At 45.0% G+C, this 15,393-nt stretch overlaps 1 protein-coding gene across 1 annotated transcript; it reads left to right on the forward strand.

Annotated features, from left to right (window-relative positions):
• The first annotated feature begins 366 nt into the window (after positions 1–366).
• On the forward strand, positions 367–12,251 carry CD48 (CD48 molecule). Its single transcript, NM_001283080.1, is given in 4 exon segments — positions 367–507; positions 6,242–6,547; positions 9,396–9,659; positions 11,973–12,251. Coding segments are annotated over 4 exon segments (732 nt in total). The 5' UTR covers positions 367–425; the 3' UTR covers positions 12,053–12,251.
• Positions 12,252–15,393: the final 3,142 nt, after the last annotated feature.

The raw sequence follows: 15,393 nt of genomic DNA on the forward strand, positions 1-15,393 counted from the left end.
CAGCCCAGAAATCCCTTGCAAGCTTGGGTGGACACCTCTTAGTTTTAGCTTCTGGCTTAATTAGGGTGATTCTAGCCTGGGAAACCAAAAGCAGATATTCTCTATCAGGGGCCTTTAATCTTTGCTGAGCACTGACCCTCCTGAGAATCCTATGGAAGCTACGGACCCTCTCCTCAGAAATCAGAAGCAACACACATGCAAACAAAATTACCCGTTTCATTTCCGTGGGACTCTCAGACAAAACCTCTAGAGCTTCCTGTTTCTGGTCTTCCAGGCCACACCCACGATTGCTGGGTGGAGACAAAATGTGACTGGGTGTTTTTCTCAACCTCAGGCCACGAATTCAAGATTTCTGGAGCCGTAGGTCCCTTTCTAGCGTGGTTCTAGCCTGTCTCCAGCATTCCTGGGAAGCTCTGGAGAGTAGCATGTGCTCCAGAAGGCGGGAGTGGTGTCTGGCTCTGGAACTTCTGCTGCTGCCTCATTGGTTCCTGGCGACCAGCATTCAAGGTACTTTCCACGAATTGTCTGCCTGTGATTGTGTGCTGAGGGCATGGTCAGGCGCAAAAAGAAATATGGCGTGTGGCTCAACCCTGGAAATGGAGTGTGGTCTCCAGGAGCAGATACTTCCATCCCGGTAGCAGGGCTGTGGCCAATTGGAGGGGATCCTTTAGCTTTGGAGACTCGGGCTCCATCTCTTTTCCCAAGGGAAAGACAAAAACAGGACCCTGGGGAGATGGAGGGGTAAGCCCTTTGTATTTAGTCCCCTGGTTGTGTTCTGTGAAGTTCTTTTGCATTTTGAATAAGAGGAAGCTCTACACTGAAATGGCCACATTTTGTGCTCAGGTACACTGTGCTGTCTGAGGCATTCTTTGAGACCTCTGCTTTGCAGGGAGTCGTGTCCTGAGGCAAGGTAAATAAATGATGTTGTCATTGTCCCAAAGAGAGATCAAAACTGTAGGAAAGAAAACTTGGAAAGGATGGCTCTGTCTACGGTCTCTCAATGAGGGTCTGAGCAGAGGCCTGAGGTGCCTCAGTACCGGAGGAACCCCCAAACAACGGGTTGTTAAGAGTTAAGGTTCATTCCTTGGCCATGGGCTTGTTCGGGTCCCCCTCGTGTGCCCAGGAACTGAGCTAACTTTCTTTTCCTGTTACAGCTGCCCACTGTCTAGGGCCTCTCTTCTTGGAATATCTCAGGAGTCTCTAGACATGAAGTCGGTTGTCTAAATCTCTTCGTGCGTAGATTATGCCCATAGATGGTTGTCTTATCCTCCATTTGTGACTTCCCCCTACTAACCACATTCCATCTAAATTTAACTTTGCTGTGTGACTTGAAGGAGATGCTTTCTCTTTTACCTCTAGGTCTTAGTAAAAAGCCTTTCCGGCACCCTCCTCTTTCCCTCCCTTAGGCCTCCATTTGCATGTGACTTCCTGGAAACCTCAGCCTCCAGTCATGGTCGGGGAATTGCTTGTTTGGTTGTTTCCTTGATCTCCGTGAGGATAAGGACAACGTCCAGTGCTGAATTTAGCACAGTACCTGGAACGTAGCATGCGCTCAATAAATAATTGTTAAATAATGAATGAATGATTTCAAAGAACTTTCTTTAGGGCTATACGTCCAAATCTTCTTGGGGATAAAGTGGTTCTGTCCTCTGCAGTAAGGGATACATTTGTGGAAAAATTTGAAAAGCACTTTTAAATCTCTTCCTGCATCCCTCCTCAGACTTGAGTCTCTCAACTCTCTGATTTCAGGGCATCCTCTACTACTAGCCATCTTCCTGGTCTCCCCATAGCACTTAGCAGAATGCAGTGGAAACAGCATGTACTGGTGATGCGGGGTCAGTGAGTCCAGGAGTCGAAAGAAAGATTTCTTAGACTCTTAAGATCTGGCCGTAGTGCTCTTTTATTTAGAGAATAGAATAGCATGGGGACAGGACCCATGGGCAGTCAGAGCTTCTACTGCTGCCCCCGCTGGCATGGGGACAGGACCCATGGGCAGGCAGAGCTGGTGCCTGGGGACAGGACCCACGGGCAGTCAGAGCTCCTGCTGCTGCCCCGAGTTGAGGGTTAGGGCTAATTTTATAAAGCATGGGTATGTGAGTCATCTCTTTACAAGACAAAGGAAAGAACATGAAAAAAAGTTAAAATGGTATCAGTGCAGGTGGGGTCTGGTCATTGGGTGATCCCACGATTTTTAGACAAGAATCAAATTGGATTAAGTAAAGGTTAGAAAGGTTAGAAGCCACCACCCTAAATCAGTTACATGAGATTGCCAGACAGCAACCAACTTAAGTTCTTGCCTTCCCCATTAAGAGTTTCTAGGGACAAGGTCATCTCCCTTCTTCTTCCTGGTACAGAGAAGGAGGCACCTTTTACAGATAGAGATTTACCTTACAAATGTAAATGTGTCCCAACAAGGGCAAGTTCCATTTCCCAGAGCCTCCTTCCCTGTCCCTGTTATCGAAAACAATCAGCCCCAAACAGTCCCGATGCCAAAGAGACATATCCTGGGGTGGCCAATTTCAGGTCCCTACAAGGTCATCCCCCCTTCCTTCACAAACGCAAATGTCTCTCAAAGGGGCAAGCAAAATTCCAGTCCTCAGAGTCTGCTTCTCATCTGCAGTTTTAAAAGTAACCAGCCTAAAAATCCTCATCATAAACCGTTTTAAAATTAAGCAGCCTAAAAATCCTCATCACTGGGGCTCAGAAGACCTATGTTCTATCTGTGTTCCATGCCACAGGGTTTTCTATAGATCATAAAAACTTCCTGAGCCTCAGCTTCCTCAACTCTATAATGGGTATAATAATATGCTCCCCATTTCTTCAAGGGGTTGCTATCAAGATCAAATGGAATAAAGAGTGTGAAATTGCTTTGCAATTGTGGCATACACATTCTGAGACAGATAAGAGCCTGGAAAGAGCACAAGAGAACTCCAAAGCCGAAATCTCTCTCCTGAGCCCTTGACCTGAACTGCTTACTGCTTTTTAAACATCTCCAAAAGCATGTCCAAAATCAAACTCATCATCTTGGTTCCAGGTATCCATTTCTGTGTAACAAGTTACCACAACACTGTGGCTTAAAATAATCGAAAATGAGGGTTGGCTGTGCCCAGCACCTCAGAGTGTCTCACGCCCTTGCAACCAGATCATGGTGGAGCATGGGGTCATCTCTCAGGCTTCTTCATGCATGTGGCTGGTGTCTAAGCTGAGCAAGACTCAAAGAGCTGGGTGGCTGGGCTCTGTACACAACAGCCGAAGCCTCCCTCGGGGAGTGTCCCAAGAGAAACAGGCAAATGCTACATGGTCTTTTCTAACCTAGCTTTGTGGGTCTCCTTTCTGCTGTATTCTATTCATTGAGGCACTCATCGAGGAGAGGGGACATAGACTCCACCTCTTGATGGGAGGAGTGCCAAAACATTTGCATACTTTAAAAACATTGTTATAATCTGCTGTTCCTCCACTATTTCCTGTCTCGATAAATGGCGTATCTGTTTGTCCAGTGGCTCAAGCCAGAAGTCTAGGAGTCATCTTCGACTCCCTTCTTCCCCTTGCCTCTCATGTCCAATGAATAAGTCCTATTAATTTGACCTTCAAAAATAGCTCTCAGATATATCTAATTCCATCTGCCTCCGCTGCCAGATCAAACCACCTATCCTAGATCGCCACCATTTCCTCTTATCTAAGTATTACAATCAACGCCTAACTGTTCTTTTCACTCTATTCTTCTCTCTATCTAGTGTATTCTTCACACTGCTATCAGTATAAATTTCCTAAAATGGTTATCTATTTATTTTACTCTTCTTTTAAAAACTCTTTAATAGCCACCATGGCGAGTGAGAAAGAGTTACTCCCAGATCCCTTCTTACCCTGGCTAATTTCTACTTAGATTAATTCGTACTCACACTTTCTATGGAAGCCATTCCTGACCTCCAAATTCAAGTGATGTGCTCCCTTAGCATTCCATACTTTCTTTATCCTGACACTTATCACCAGTAGAGAAATCATCTGATTAATTCTGTTTCCACTGGACTGGAAGCTCCTTAAGGGAAGGAGCTATATTTATCTTATTGTATGCATGGTGCCTAGCACAGAGCCTAATACACAGTATGCTCTTACTCTACAATTATTAGTTGAGTAGATAAATTGATGTCAAATGATGTAGTGTGGATGGATGGATGATAGAGGGAGGAAAAGAAGGAAGGGAAGGAGGAAGTTGTAAGTCATTGTTTCAGTCAAGTTGGGATCTCAGAGTAGCCTTACTGGCCCTGATAAATTCTTTCTCCCATTTCCCACAGTGGCTATTTCGAACTTTCACTCTTACCGTCAAGGCCCCTTACCTCAGTTCTCTGTCCTCCAGGAAAGAACTTGTCTCCTACGTCACTAAGGAAATGGGGACTAGAGATCATTAGGCAGGAATCTCCTCAATTGCTTGCCCACCACCTCCAAACTGCAAACTACTCTACATCACCAACTGTCTTTTCCTTCTCCTCTGTCCCTCAGAGGATAAGGTACCTCCCCTCCCAGCCAAGGCCTGTGCCTTGAACTCTGTCTGAACCGCCTCTAGCCCAGTCCCATGAGTCACCTTCCTTCTCTCTCATGTCTCCCCATCCACTGGCTCCTTCCCCTGATTTATCATAGTTTAAGTCTTTTTTCTCCTTAAATAAAATTAAAAACTAAAACCAAAAAACTCTCTTTACCTTTCATGCCGCTTTACATAATGCCCTACCATTCTCCTTCCCACTCACACTGAAATGTCTTTAAAAAATAGTTTACTTTTGTCGTCTCCTCTTCCTCGCCGCCCATGTAGTCCTTGACTCATTGCAGTCTGGTCTGTTAAACTCCTTGGACTTTGCATCTCAGAAATGGTACTCTGTGCATCTTGTCACCCATGATACAACTCTGGGTCTTGATATCCGTTGCCAAATTACATCCTTAAAAGTTTTGCACGGGATTCTTGAACAGTTGATCCCATCAGAGAGCTCCAGGAGACTCCATATCAATATCTTGAAAACTCACCTCCTTCCTTCCTTAATAGTTTTACTAGAAACCACGTGACTTGTTTTTAGAGTAATCAAAACTGCCTCTTTAGAACCTCTTCCTCTTTCCGGAGTAGACTCTTTGGTGTGAAATTATGAGTTTCTTTGATCAGATTTATTTTTCCCATTTTAATTTTGCTTTTCTAGATACAAGAAATATGGGTAGGCACAGGAAAGATCTGCTTCATTTTCTATTATAAACTACACGCAAACACAGTTCTTTTATCCGAAGCATCCAGACACATAACCAACTACTTCTTTCTGTTACAATTAAATCGGAAGTGTGGCTTTCTTTAAGGTTGCTTCCCCTACCTTCTAAAATATGGAATTGTTAGGAATGCAAATCAAGATTTTGTCAATTTACTTTAAAAATTGAAAAAATATATAAATATACTATACATAAGAAAAATATCAGATAAGCCTCTGTTAGCAGACTAAACCACTACCTTAATACCCCAAATTGTATTATAATGTCTCTGCATTAATTTTGCAATCTATATTAGTAAAATTAATCTATCTTTCTTCTTCAACTTGTGACTGGATTATAGAGTCCTTTCAGAACACTAGAATCTCTTCTTTCTCTTTTTTTGTAAACAATCAAGCATTCTTTCTACTGTGTCTATCTTCAGGTGTATGTTGCTTTTCCAGGGCACCCTTTCATTAGATATTTCACAACAAAATTCACGCTTCCTTTGCTACTTTCAAGCACGAATCTGAGGCTGCTAGGTTCATATTTCAAGGTTTTCCTTGGCCGCTTTGCCTTCAGCTATAGCTATCTGAAACCTTGTATGCTATACTCTACACTTTCATGTTGCTTCTTTTGAGAATTCCTGGGCACCTCATCCTCCGCTGTTCTGCTTCCAGTGTCATAATAGTCATCTTTTATTCATAACTTCTCATCAATTTATTTGAAAATCTACTAGTATGACAGTAAGGGAGAGAGCCAGGGCCAGCCTCAAGGTCGCTTTTATTTATTGTCTGGGCCAGAACTACATGAACTATAAGCAACATCCTCTGGCCCCATTCCCACTTCCCAAGCCCCAACGTTCATTGAATTCCTGATGAGGGAGCCAGGCCCTCTGATGAAGACCCTACTCACCGCTCCCACGCACAAGTCCCTTTCTTCTTCCCTGTTCCACCAGCCCAGGCCAAAACCTGGGCCGCTCTGCTTTCTCTAAGATGGATCTCACTCTGACCCTCATTGGCAGGTCATTCAGAATCTCCGGTGAACGCGCTCTCTGGCAGAAATGTGAGACTTCAAATTTCCAATTTGCCTGATAAGTACAAAAAGCTCACTTGGTTTTACACCCCTGAACAGAAGATTGTAGAATATGAGGAGTCCAGCGAACCCAACTACTTCAAGTCTAAATTTAAGGACAAGGTCAAGCTTGACCTCACAAATGGTGCACTTGACATCCATAACGTCCAGAAAGAGGACAGCAGTACCTACCTCCTGAGGGTAGTGAAGGTAACCGGCAACGAGGAGGAATGGCAGGTTCCACTGAAGGTATTTGGTGAGTTAGGAGAACCAAAGGGCAAGCCCCCACTCCGGGACCCCAGATGGACCACTGGGAGGCTTCCTGGGAATGATGGGGACTCTCTGTGGGAGGAGGAGAGAAAAATCCCAGGCTTAATTCATTTCTCCTGGAGCCAATTCCACTTGAGAGTGAGCTCAGGCCAAGAGAACCCAAATTGATAGCCTTGGGATATTTAGAATGTCTTCTGATGTTAGTGAGTCTAAGATTTGAAGAGAAAAAAAACAATAGTGATGGTTTCCTCTCTCTTCTCTTCTTACTCTCCTGTGATCAGCTTAAATCAGTTCTGAGCTGGTATTAATAATATATCTGAACAAAGACTTCATCAGACTTAAAGAAAAAGGTACAAGAAAGAAAGGATGGGTCTGGAGCTACTGAGGAGAGTTTTTTTCTTTACCTTTCAACATGGGTGGGACAAAAACTTCCACTCAGAGCTTCAGCCTAAATAGTATATATGGAATAAGGACTAGGACATTATACTTGGAGTCAGACAGACCTGGATTCAAAACTCTGGTCAGTCACTTGCTAGCTGTGTGACCTTGGAGAAAGATCTTAACATCTCTGTGCCCATATTAAGTAAGGTTCTTTTGACAGCAAGAAACAGAAACTAATTCGATGTACCTTTAGCAAAAAAGGAGAATTTAAAGAAACCAGGACTATTGAAAGCAATCAAGGAGTTTAGAAGAGTCAGGAAGGGCTGAAGGAAAGGAAAAGTGAGAACCAGGGCCAGTGCGGAGACCCCAGCCTCAGGAATCTGTGGACTGTGCCTATGGGTCCCTGCCATTTCAATGACTTGTCTCTCAAAGCCTAGACTTTTGTGTCTCTGTTTAAATTCTCAAGAGAGAGAAACTGATTAACCCAACTTAGTTTGGGTATGTGTATCTTATCCAAATATTTATGGCCCAAAGAATCAGGTTATAAAGCAGAAACATGGTTCCTCGGGAGGCCTCCCTGGGGTTAAGGTGTGCAATTATCAGAGAAGAGGTGCTGGGCAGCCAAGAGCAGTGTACGCCTCAAGCCTTGAGCTCTTCATCATGTTATGAGGATAATTATATCTACCTTTTAGGATGTTATGAGAATCAAAGTAGATCATGAAAGGTAAAACATTTTTTAAATGCTAAAACAGTGCAAATGTTGTATATATTCAGGTTCCACCAAAAATGTGGTCCCTTGTCTAGGAGGCTGGAGTCCCCTTCTCGCTCACTTCCTCCATGTCACATGCCCTGAGAATTCACGAGGTCCTGGGAACAGGAAAGGTTCAAAGACTCTTACAATTGTGTTTAAAAAAAAAAAAGCCTAAATTTGTATCATTTGCCAATGTCTATGGTAAATACTCCCACCACAACTAATTTCAAGCTATTAATGTTTCCACAACCAGCTTGCAAAATTTCTGAATATTTTAAAATCCACAAGCTGGCTTGGCTTCAGCACATTCGCCTGAGGGGAAGCCCCTCAGGATGTGATTAGCGGGAGAATCATCCTTCAGTCCAGCACAGGAATTTCTTTTCTTTTCTTTTCTTTTCTTTTCTTTTTTGAGGAAGATTAGCCCTCAGCTAACATCTGCCGTTAGTCCTCCTCTTTTTGCTGAGGAAGATTGGCCCTGAGCTAACATCCATGCCCATCCTCCTCTACTTTATTTATGGGACGCCTGCCTTAGCATGGCTTAATGAGCGGTGCATAGATCTGAACCGTGGGATGGGAACAGCAAACCCCGGGCTGCCCAAGCAGAACAGGCGAACTTAACCTCTGCACCACCGGCTGGCCCCGAGCACAGGAATTTCTGATAGCTCAAAGAGGGCATCTTGGAGCCAGACTACTCCAGCTGGCTCAATAAATCCCCTACACAAAGTGTCCAGTGCTGCTCACTGTGAGAAATGCGGAAGATGTGTACGATGTGAGGCTAGACCACAGGAAATGATGACAAACAGTATAAAAAGTGCTCAGTGTGCAGGAGGAGTCCAGCAATCTGAGAAGCTTTCACAGAGCTTCCATAGCCCCTCCACACACATACAACCCAGAGGCAGGTGCTGATCTGGTCAGTTCTCCGTCATGATCCTATGACGTCTGAGCTGCGCTGATTCTGCAGATGCTTTCCCCTTGACCAGAATAAAAAGACCCCAGAGCATTTCAGGCAAAGCAGCCTTAGCCAAGGAAGGAACAGACGCTGAGATTACTTCTCATCCCATCTGGCAGCAGGACAACATTGTGATGGGATGTGCCCTCCAACATAGCACTTACACTCTGCAAAAAGCACTTCCTTATGGGTGGTGCCATTTTATCTTACTAACACTGGGCTATGCAGTAGAGTCATTTTACAAAGGAGGAGGAAGTTCAAGAGGTTAATGATCTTGCCTAATAACTCTCCACCAGAGCCAAGTCTAGGACCAGGACTGGTCTCACTCCAAAGCTAATGTTTGGTCCTTTCTCACAACTGCTTTATCTATCCATCCATCCGTCCATCCCTTCATCAAATACTTAGAGAATACCTGCTATGTGACCATTCCAAGTCTGACCTCAGCAGATCTCTCTGCCAACAAGCGACCATTCTTCCTGCTCCAGATGGTCATAACCCCATTTTATTTCTGGGTGCATGGCTCCCCCTCCTGGATCCAGCTTAGCTTCACCCCAAGGAGTAGCCTTCCAGTCTGAAGCCTCTGGAGATCGAAGCTGCTCGTTGGCTCCCTCTATAGGCTCCTCTTCTTCATGACTCTGCTTGCCACAGCACTCAGGGGCCCCTCCGTTTGTACTTTGTTGGCTAAATCCTTGCAGCATAAATGCCTCATAAATGCATAAATCCATTGTCTCACGATGTCCTCCTCATCTTCAGATCCTGTACCTAAGCCTGTCGTAGACATCAAGATACAGAAAGTGAACAACAGCTGTTATTATCTGACGATATCATGCGTGGTCCCAGACCAGTCTGTAAACTACAGCTGGCGTGCAGACTCAGGGCCCCTTCCAAAAGAGCTCCAGACTAGTGTGTTCAATGTCACCATTGGGCCACAAAACTACTCGAAGTTTTACACCTGCGAAGTCAGCAATCCTGTGAGCAACAGTTCTAGCACCGTCCCAGTCACCATCCATGACTCCGGTAAGAAATATTCACAAGGGAGCTGTGGTGGGCACCACGTAACTAGTTTTCTCTTGAGTGAAGAAAAGTGTGGGGATCCTATTCAGCCTCCTGGTGTAGAACTTGGTGGAGAATCCCAAAGGCATCTGTCAGTCTTGAGCTCCACTCATGGCTCTGCCACCACCTCTCCCCAAACTCACCTAGCCTTTGTGGAGCTCAGCGTCCTCACCTTCAAAGGGTGGTTGGCGCAGGACGTCCCCTTCTCCTCCCCCACTCTAACGATGTATGGTCCTAGTATCTGAGGCGAGGTTTATTATAGAATGTTTTGAGATATCAGAGTGAGCAGGGAGAAAAAGGGCAAGTGGGAGAACAGTCCAGACAATGTTGAGCAGGTGCACAGGGGGGTTTCTGGTAGACAGCCTAAATCAGCAAAGAAGGGCCAAAAAGATGAGCAGGAGTGAGAACAAGTCATGAACAGGAGTGAGCACCTTAACCTAAGGTGGAGACTCTCTTCTCCTCCCCAGATGTATGCTCCTTGATGAATTTAGAAAGGCGAATTCTGGGTTTCGTGTTTCAGATTCCTCTGTCTCCTGGGAGGATCCACTCACTCAAGCATCACTCCTGGCTCTCTATCAGGCTTCAGCAGGTCCTATAGTGGGAGAGCTAAGATCAGACAGTAAGATTACAGGTTTTGGAGTCAAAAACCTGGTATTATCACCTACTAGCAAAGCAAGTTACTTACCTTCTCCAAGTCACATCCTTCTTTTTTTCTTTTTTTGGCACCTGAACTAACAACTGTTGCCAATCTTCTTTTTCTTTTTTCTGATTTTTCTCCCCAAATCCCCCCAGTACATAATTGTATATTTTAGTTGTGCGTCCTTCTAGTTGTGGCATGTGGGATGCCACCTCAGCATGGCCTGAGGAACAGTGCCATGTCCGCACCCAAGATCTGAACTAACGAAGCCCTGGGCCGCCAAAGCAGAGCATGGAAGCTTAACCACTCGGCCACAGGGCCAGCTCCCATGTCCTTCTCAAATAGCAGGCAAAATAATCTTATCTCATGCTGTTATAAGGATTAAATGAGACAATACAGATAACCTACCTAGCACAGTGCCTGACAAGTCTTCAATGAATAGTAGCTGAATTAGGCCCAGTCCCTTCAATTCCAGAGACAATAGGGGTTTGGGGGACCCCTTAATAAATTTGGATCACTGTCTCCAGCATTCCAGCCTCTGTATTCTCCACACCCCTCAAATCACGTTCCCGAGTCCTGGTCTACATACCCTTCCAGAATAACTCATATCTGTGGTACCAACATTTACCTGAGTTCCCTGTCATGCCCAGTCGTCAAGGACCATGGCCCCAGGGACATTGCTCTTTCACCATCTTCCTGGACCCAGTCTACTCTCCCAACTTATGCTGATTTCTCTGCCTCTGCTCCCACACGTGGAGCATGAATCCTGCATCCTGTTCTTTATTCTTCCCAACGAACTGATCATGTCTCCTCTAGTCTCTCCTGATATGCCCTGCTTTTCTGCCACCACAGAGCCAATGTGACAGTTTGGTGTCTGACCATGAGACCATAAGTTGGCTGGGCTGGAACTACATCATCTTCATATCAATGCCACATCCTGAGATCCAGAAAAAGGAAGAGACACAATCTCTGTGGCTGCTCATCCACAGAGAGGGTGAAAACAATAAGACATCCATTTTTCTGGAAGGGCTAAACCCATCTTGTCACTTTTTAGCCACCCAAATTATCATAGAAAAGCACCCCTCATCTTCCTTCCTTTTTTTAGCATTCATTTCTTTTTATTTTCTGTCGCTCCCCATCTCCTCCCGTCCTCTTCCCTTCCCTCTCCTCCTTTGTTCCTGTTCTCTTCTCTTCCCCTCTCTTCCTATCTCTCTTTTTTCTTCCCTTTCTTCCTCCTAGTTGGTACAGACGGTTAGTGAAGCGAAGAAGCAGAGAGGGGAAGTAGTCCGTCCTTCGCTAAAGTCAGCTGTGTATAGCACTATGTGGTCATCTGTCTACACCTGAAGCTCTGCCCTACTGTACTGGTGCCCAGTGTAGGAGAGTGATTCTTTCCCAGGCCCATGACATGCCAAGGTAACCTTCAGGCACAGGACTCAGGTAATCCAGTGACATTTAAGGGATTTCCGACTCTTTATACTTTATATCTGGGGAGAGGGTGTCCCAGGCACACTGGGCCTCGATTCAGGGAGAAAAACACATTCCCCTGAGCTACAGCATCCCATGCCAATGTCCAGCATCTCTGTCCCTTCTCAAAACGTTAATCAAGACACCTAATTGTTTGGGTTTTCTTGCTCTTTCAGCCGGATCCTTCAGAGTAGCTTGGACTGCAGTTTGGCTAGTGGTCATCGTACCCACTGTTTCTGGCCTCCTGTGGAACTGAGATGAGCTCTTCTAACTCAGGAGTGAAACTTCAAGACCACAGGATCTTGTCTTCGTCAGCACCATGCTGTTAACCAGGACAGAAACCCTAGCTATATGGCATGGGGAAAGTGTATTTCTGAGGTATCTACATGGAATTTCAAATTAACTTTTTTAAAACCATGGTTAATATTTTATTTTATATCCTCTAGTTGTTTTCCAACACACATAGCTACACATGCGTTCTTCCCACCGAGATATGTGATCACTGCAGAGTTTTCCTATATAAGTAAACTTTTGATTTGATTGTCAAAGTGGATTCCTGAAGTTGCCCTAAATCTGTCGGACAATGTCTGCTCCATTAGCCTGGACAAACTGGACCATTGAGATCCAAAGAGAAAGAGCCTGGGACCACAGGCTCCTGTGTGTCAGCAAGGCTGAAGAGTTAATTCGTGCTGTCTCTGACTCTTAGTCTCACATCCACGCGAAACCTAGTGCTCCACTCCTCCCAAACTAACCCTTTACCAAGTTCTGGCCTCCTTCCCAATAGTTTGCCTTGTTCTGGCCTCTCTGAGGAACATACTCATTAGGTTTCCTGGGAATATGTGGTCAGGCTTACTCCCCAAGAACTGAGTATCCAGCTTTACCACATAAAAGGCTCCAGGCCAGGTTTTCCATGAGTAGCTGGGCTCCCCCTCCTCTTTTCACTGTTGTTGCTGTGTAGACAACTCTTCAAGTCCTAGTTGTGTTGTGGAATTCAACAAAACCATCAAATTGACAAAATGTTCTCACCGGGCTCTCCCATTATATGAAGGTGGGAGCCGCCAGGCCACCACTTCCATAACACCTGGAGTATTTGCTCTCTATTCCCTCCTCTAAGGCTCCCCGTGCGCCTGGAGCTGAGAGGGTCACTAGAGGGTGTTCTTCCCCTTCACAAAACCGCCTCACCACAGACCACATTCTTTTTTTACAGCAAACCAGCCTTCCCCACGTCCAGCCCTCTGCTCCCTCTCCCCTCATCACTTCTGAAGCAGACACAATGCCATGTGTTAATCAAACCCTTTCATTTTCCTCCTGGGACGTGATTTCTCCTGGGTTAATTTTGTGTATCAATGTGACTGGGCCACACAGGTGCCCAAGCCTTTGGTCAAACGCTGTTCTGGGTCTGTCTCTGAGGGTGTTTCTGGGTGAGATTAACATTTAAATCAGTAGACTGAGTAAAGCAGATTACCCTCTCCAATATGGGTGAGCCTCATCCAATCAGTTGAAGGCCTGAAGAGAACAAAAAGGCTCACCCTTCACAAGCATGGGGGAAGTCCTCCTGCCTGGCTGCCTTCAAGCTGGGACATTTGGTTTCTCCTGCCTTTTGACTTTAATTGGACCTGCACCATCAGCGTTCCTGGGTCTCTAGTTTGCTCAGATCTTGGGACTTGTAAGCCTCCATAATTGTATCACTCAATTTCTTATCATAAATCTCTTTAAATATGTGTGTCTGTGCATCTCGTGTGTGTGTATCTCCTACTGGTTCTATTTCTCTGGAGAACCCGGACTAATGCATGGGCCAATAGGAGAGCTCCGTTTCCCAGCTCCCCTTTCATCTAGCCAGGGACCATGTGCCTGGTTTTAGCCAATAAAAAGTAGGTGGAATTGATGTGCTAGGAAGTGAGGGACTCAGCAGTGGAGCCACATGTTGCAAGGAGCCTGGGTCTAAGCCATTGCTTGGAAGGCGGGTGCCTTGTCTAGACTGGCCATGCATGATAAGAAACTTTGGGTTTTGTTTTTTACCACCAGGTAGCCTGAGCTCCCTAAGACACCCAGTCTCTCCCTCAGCCTAGCCTGCAATCCCACCCCAAGCTCATCTCTGATCAGCTTGCATCCTCCGATCAGATTGTCTCCATCACCTTTCTGTTCACAGAGTCCTTCCTTTTTCCCTCACTTCTTTTTTTTTTTTTTTTGAGGAAGATTAGCCCTGAGCTAACATCTGCCGCCAATCCTCCTCTTTTTGCTGAGGAAGACTGGCCTTAAGCTAACATCCGTGCCCATCCTTCTCTACTTTGTATGTGGGATGCCTACCACAGTATGGTTTTTGCCAAGTGGTGCCATGTCCACACCCAGGATCCGAACCAGCAAACCCCGGGCCACCAAATCGGAATGTGTAAACTTAACTGCTGTGCTGCTGAGCCAACCCTCCCTCATTTTTTCTTGGCAGAAGAGGAGGTTTTCTTGGGGGAAATAATAGACACACACACATGCGCACAAATCTTCCTCACACACACACAAAAAAAGCAGGGGAAAACTGCCATTAAATGTACTAAAATAAAGCTTTTTCCTTTCTTTCCCAGCCTCTCTTTACTTGGGATGGTATTTTTTTAATTTGCTATTTAATGTTGTTCTAAGTAAAGGAAAATTAAAATTTTAAATTATTATTATGAATTTTACTGTTTTGAATGAAATACAAGAACATTTAATTCATATGTGGAATCATTGAAATTACTCAATTCATATTTCATAGCTCATACATGCATATGGATTTTGTTCTCACAAGAATGGTGGAAACACTGCAAAAAACCTACTTAACTGCTTTTATTTTATGTCTTGATGCGCACACATTCTACCAACACTTTACGGAAACCAATGGCTTACATAACACAATTCCTTTGTACCTGATTTTAGTCTCACTGAACTCGCATACATTGTGGACCCACTGTATTCTGTACTCATGGGGTACCATGAATGCTATATATATGTGAATGAGGTGACAAAGAACAGGGATGGACATACATATGGCATGCATCTCCATTGTCCCAATGGACTTCACTTAAAAAACACAAGTTGAGAGATAAAATTATTTAGAATTTCAAGACTGTGACAGCAGAACACTAAACCAAGTACAGTAACCTTATGAGCACAGGGTCCTGTTCGACTGCACAGGTCTCATGCCCGTGAAGCCGGGCTTGCCTCAAGGACAGCTGTTACCCTACAGCAGGACAATTGCTTCTCTGGGAGTTCTGGTATAAGGACCAAGCCTGATTCTCATGTATTCCCCAGCCCCTCATGTTTCTATACATCAGAACATAATGGGATGATTATCAGTGAACTCAAGCCATTTGTTTTTGTGCAAAGATTTTCCAGCATTTGCCCAAAGTTCTCACCATGAACAGCCTTATGTGAACTGAAATCGCAGAATCTTCTTTCATGTCCCTGTCAGCTCTCGCGAGCTCTGCCGCACTGCCCTCTGCTGGCTCCACCGCAGCAAGTTTAAGTAAAACAAAGCCTTGGATTAGATCAATGCTTCTCACGTTTTCCCTTTAACTGCAGCAAATCACCTGGGGATCTTGTTAATATGCAGTCTGTAAGTCAGTA

Source organism: Equus caballus, chromosome 5 (genome assembly GCF_041296265.1).
Source record: "Equus caballus isolate H_3958 breed thoroughbred chromosome 5, TB-T2T, whole genome shotgun sequence".
In the NCBI taxonomy this organism is placed as follows: domain Eukaryota; kingdom Metazoa; phylum Chordata; class Mammalia; order Perissodactyla; family Equidae; genus Equus; species Equus caballus.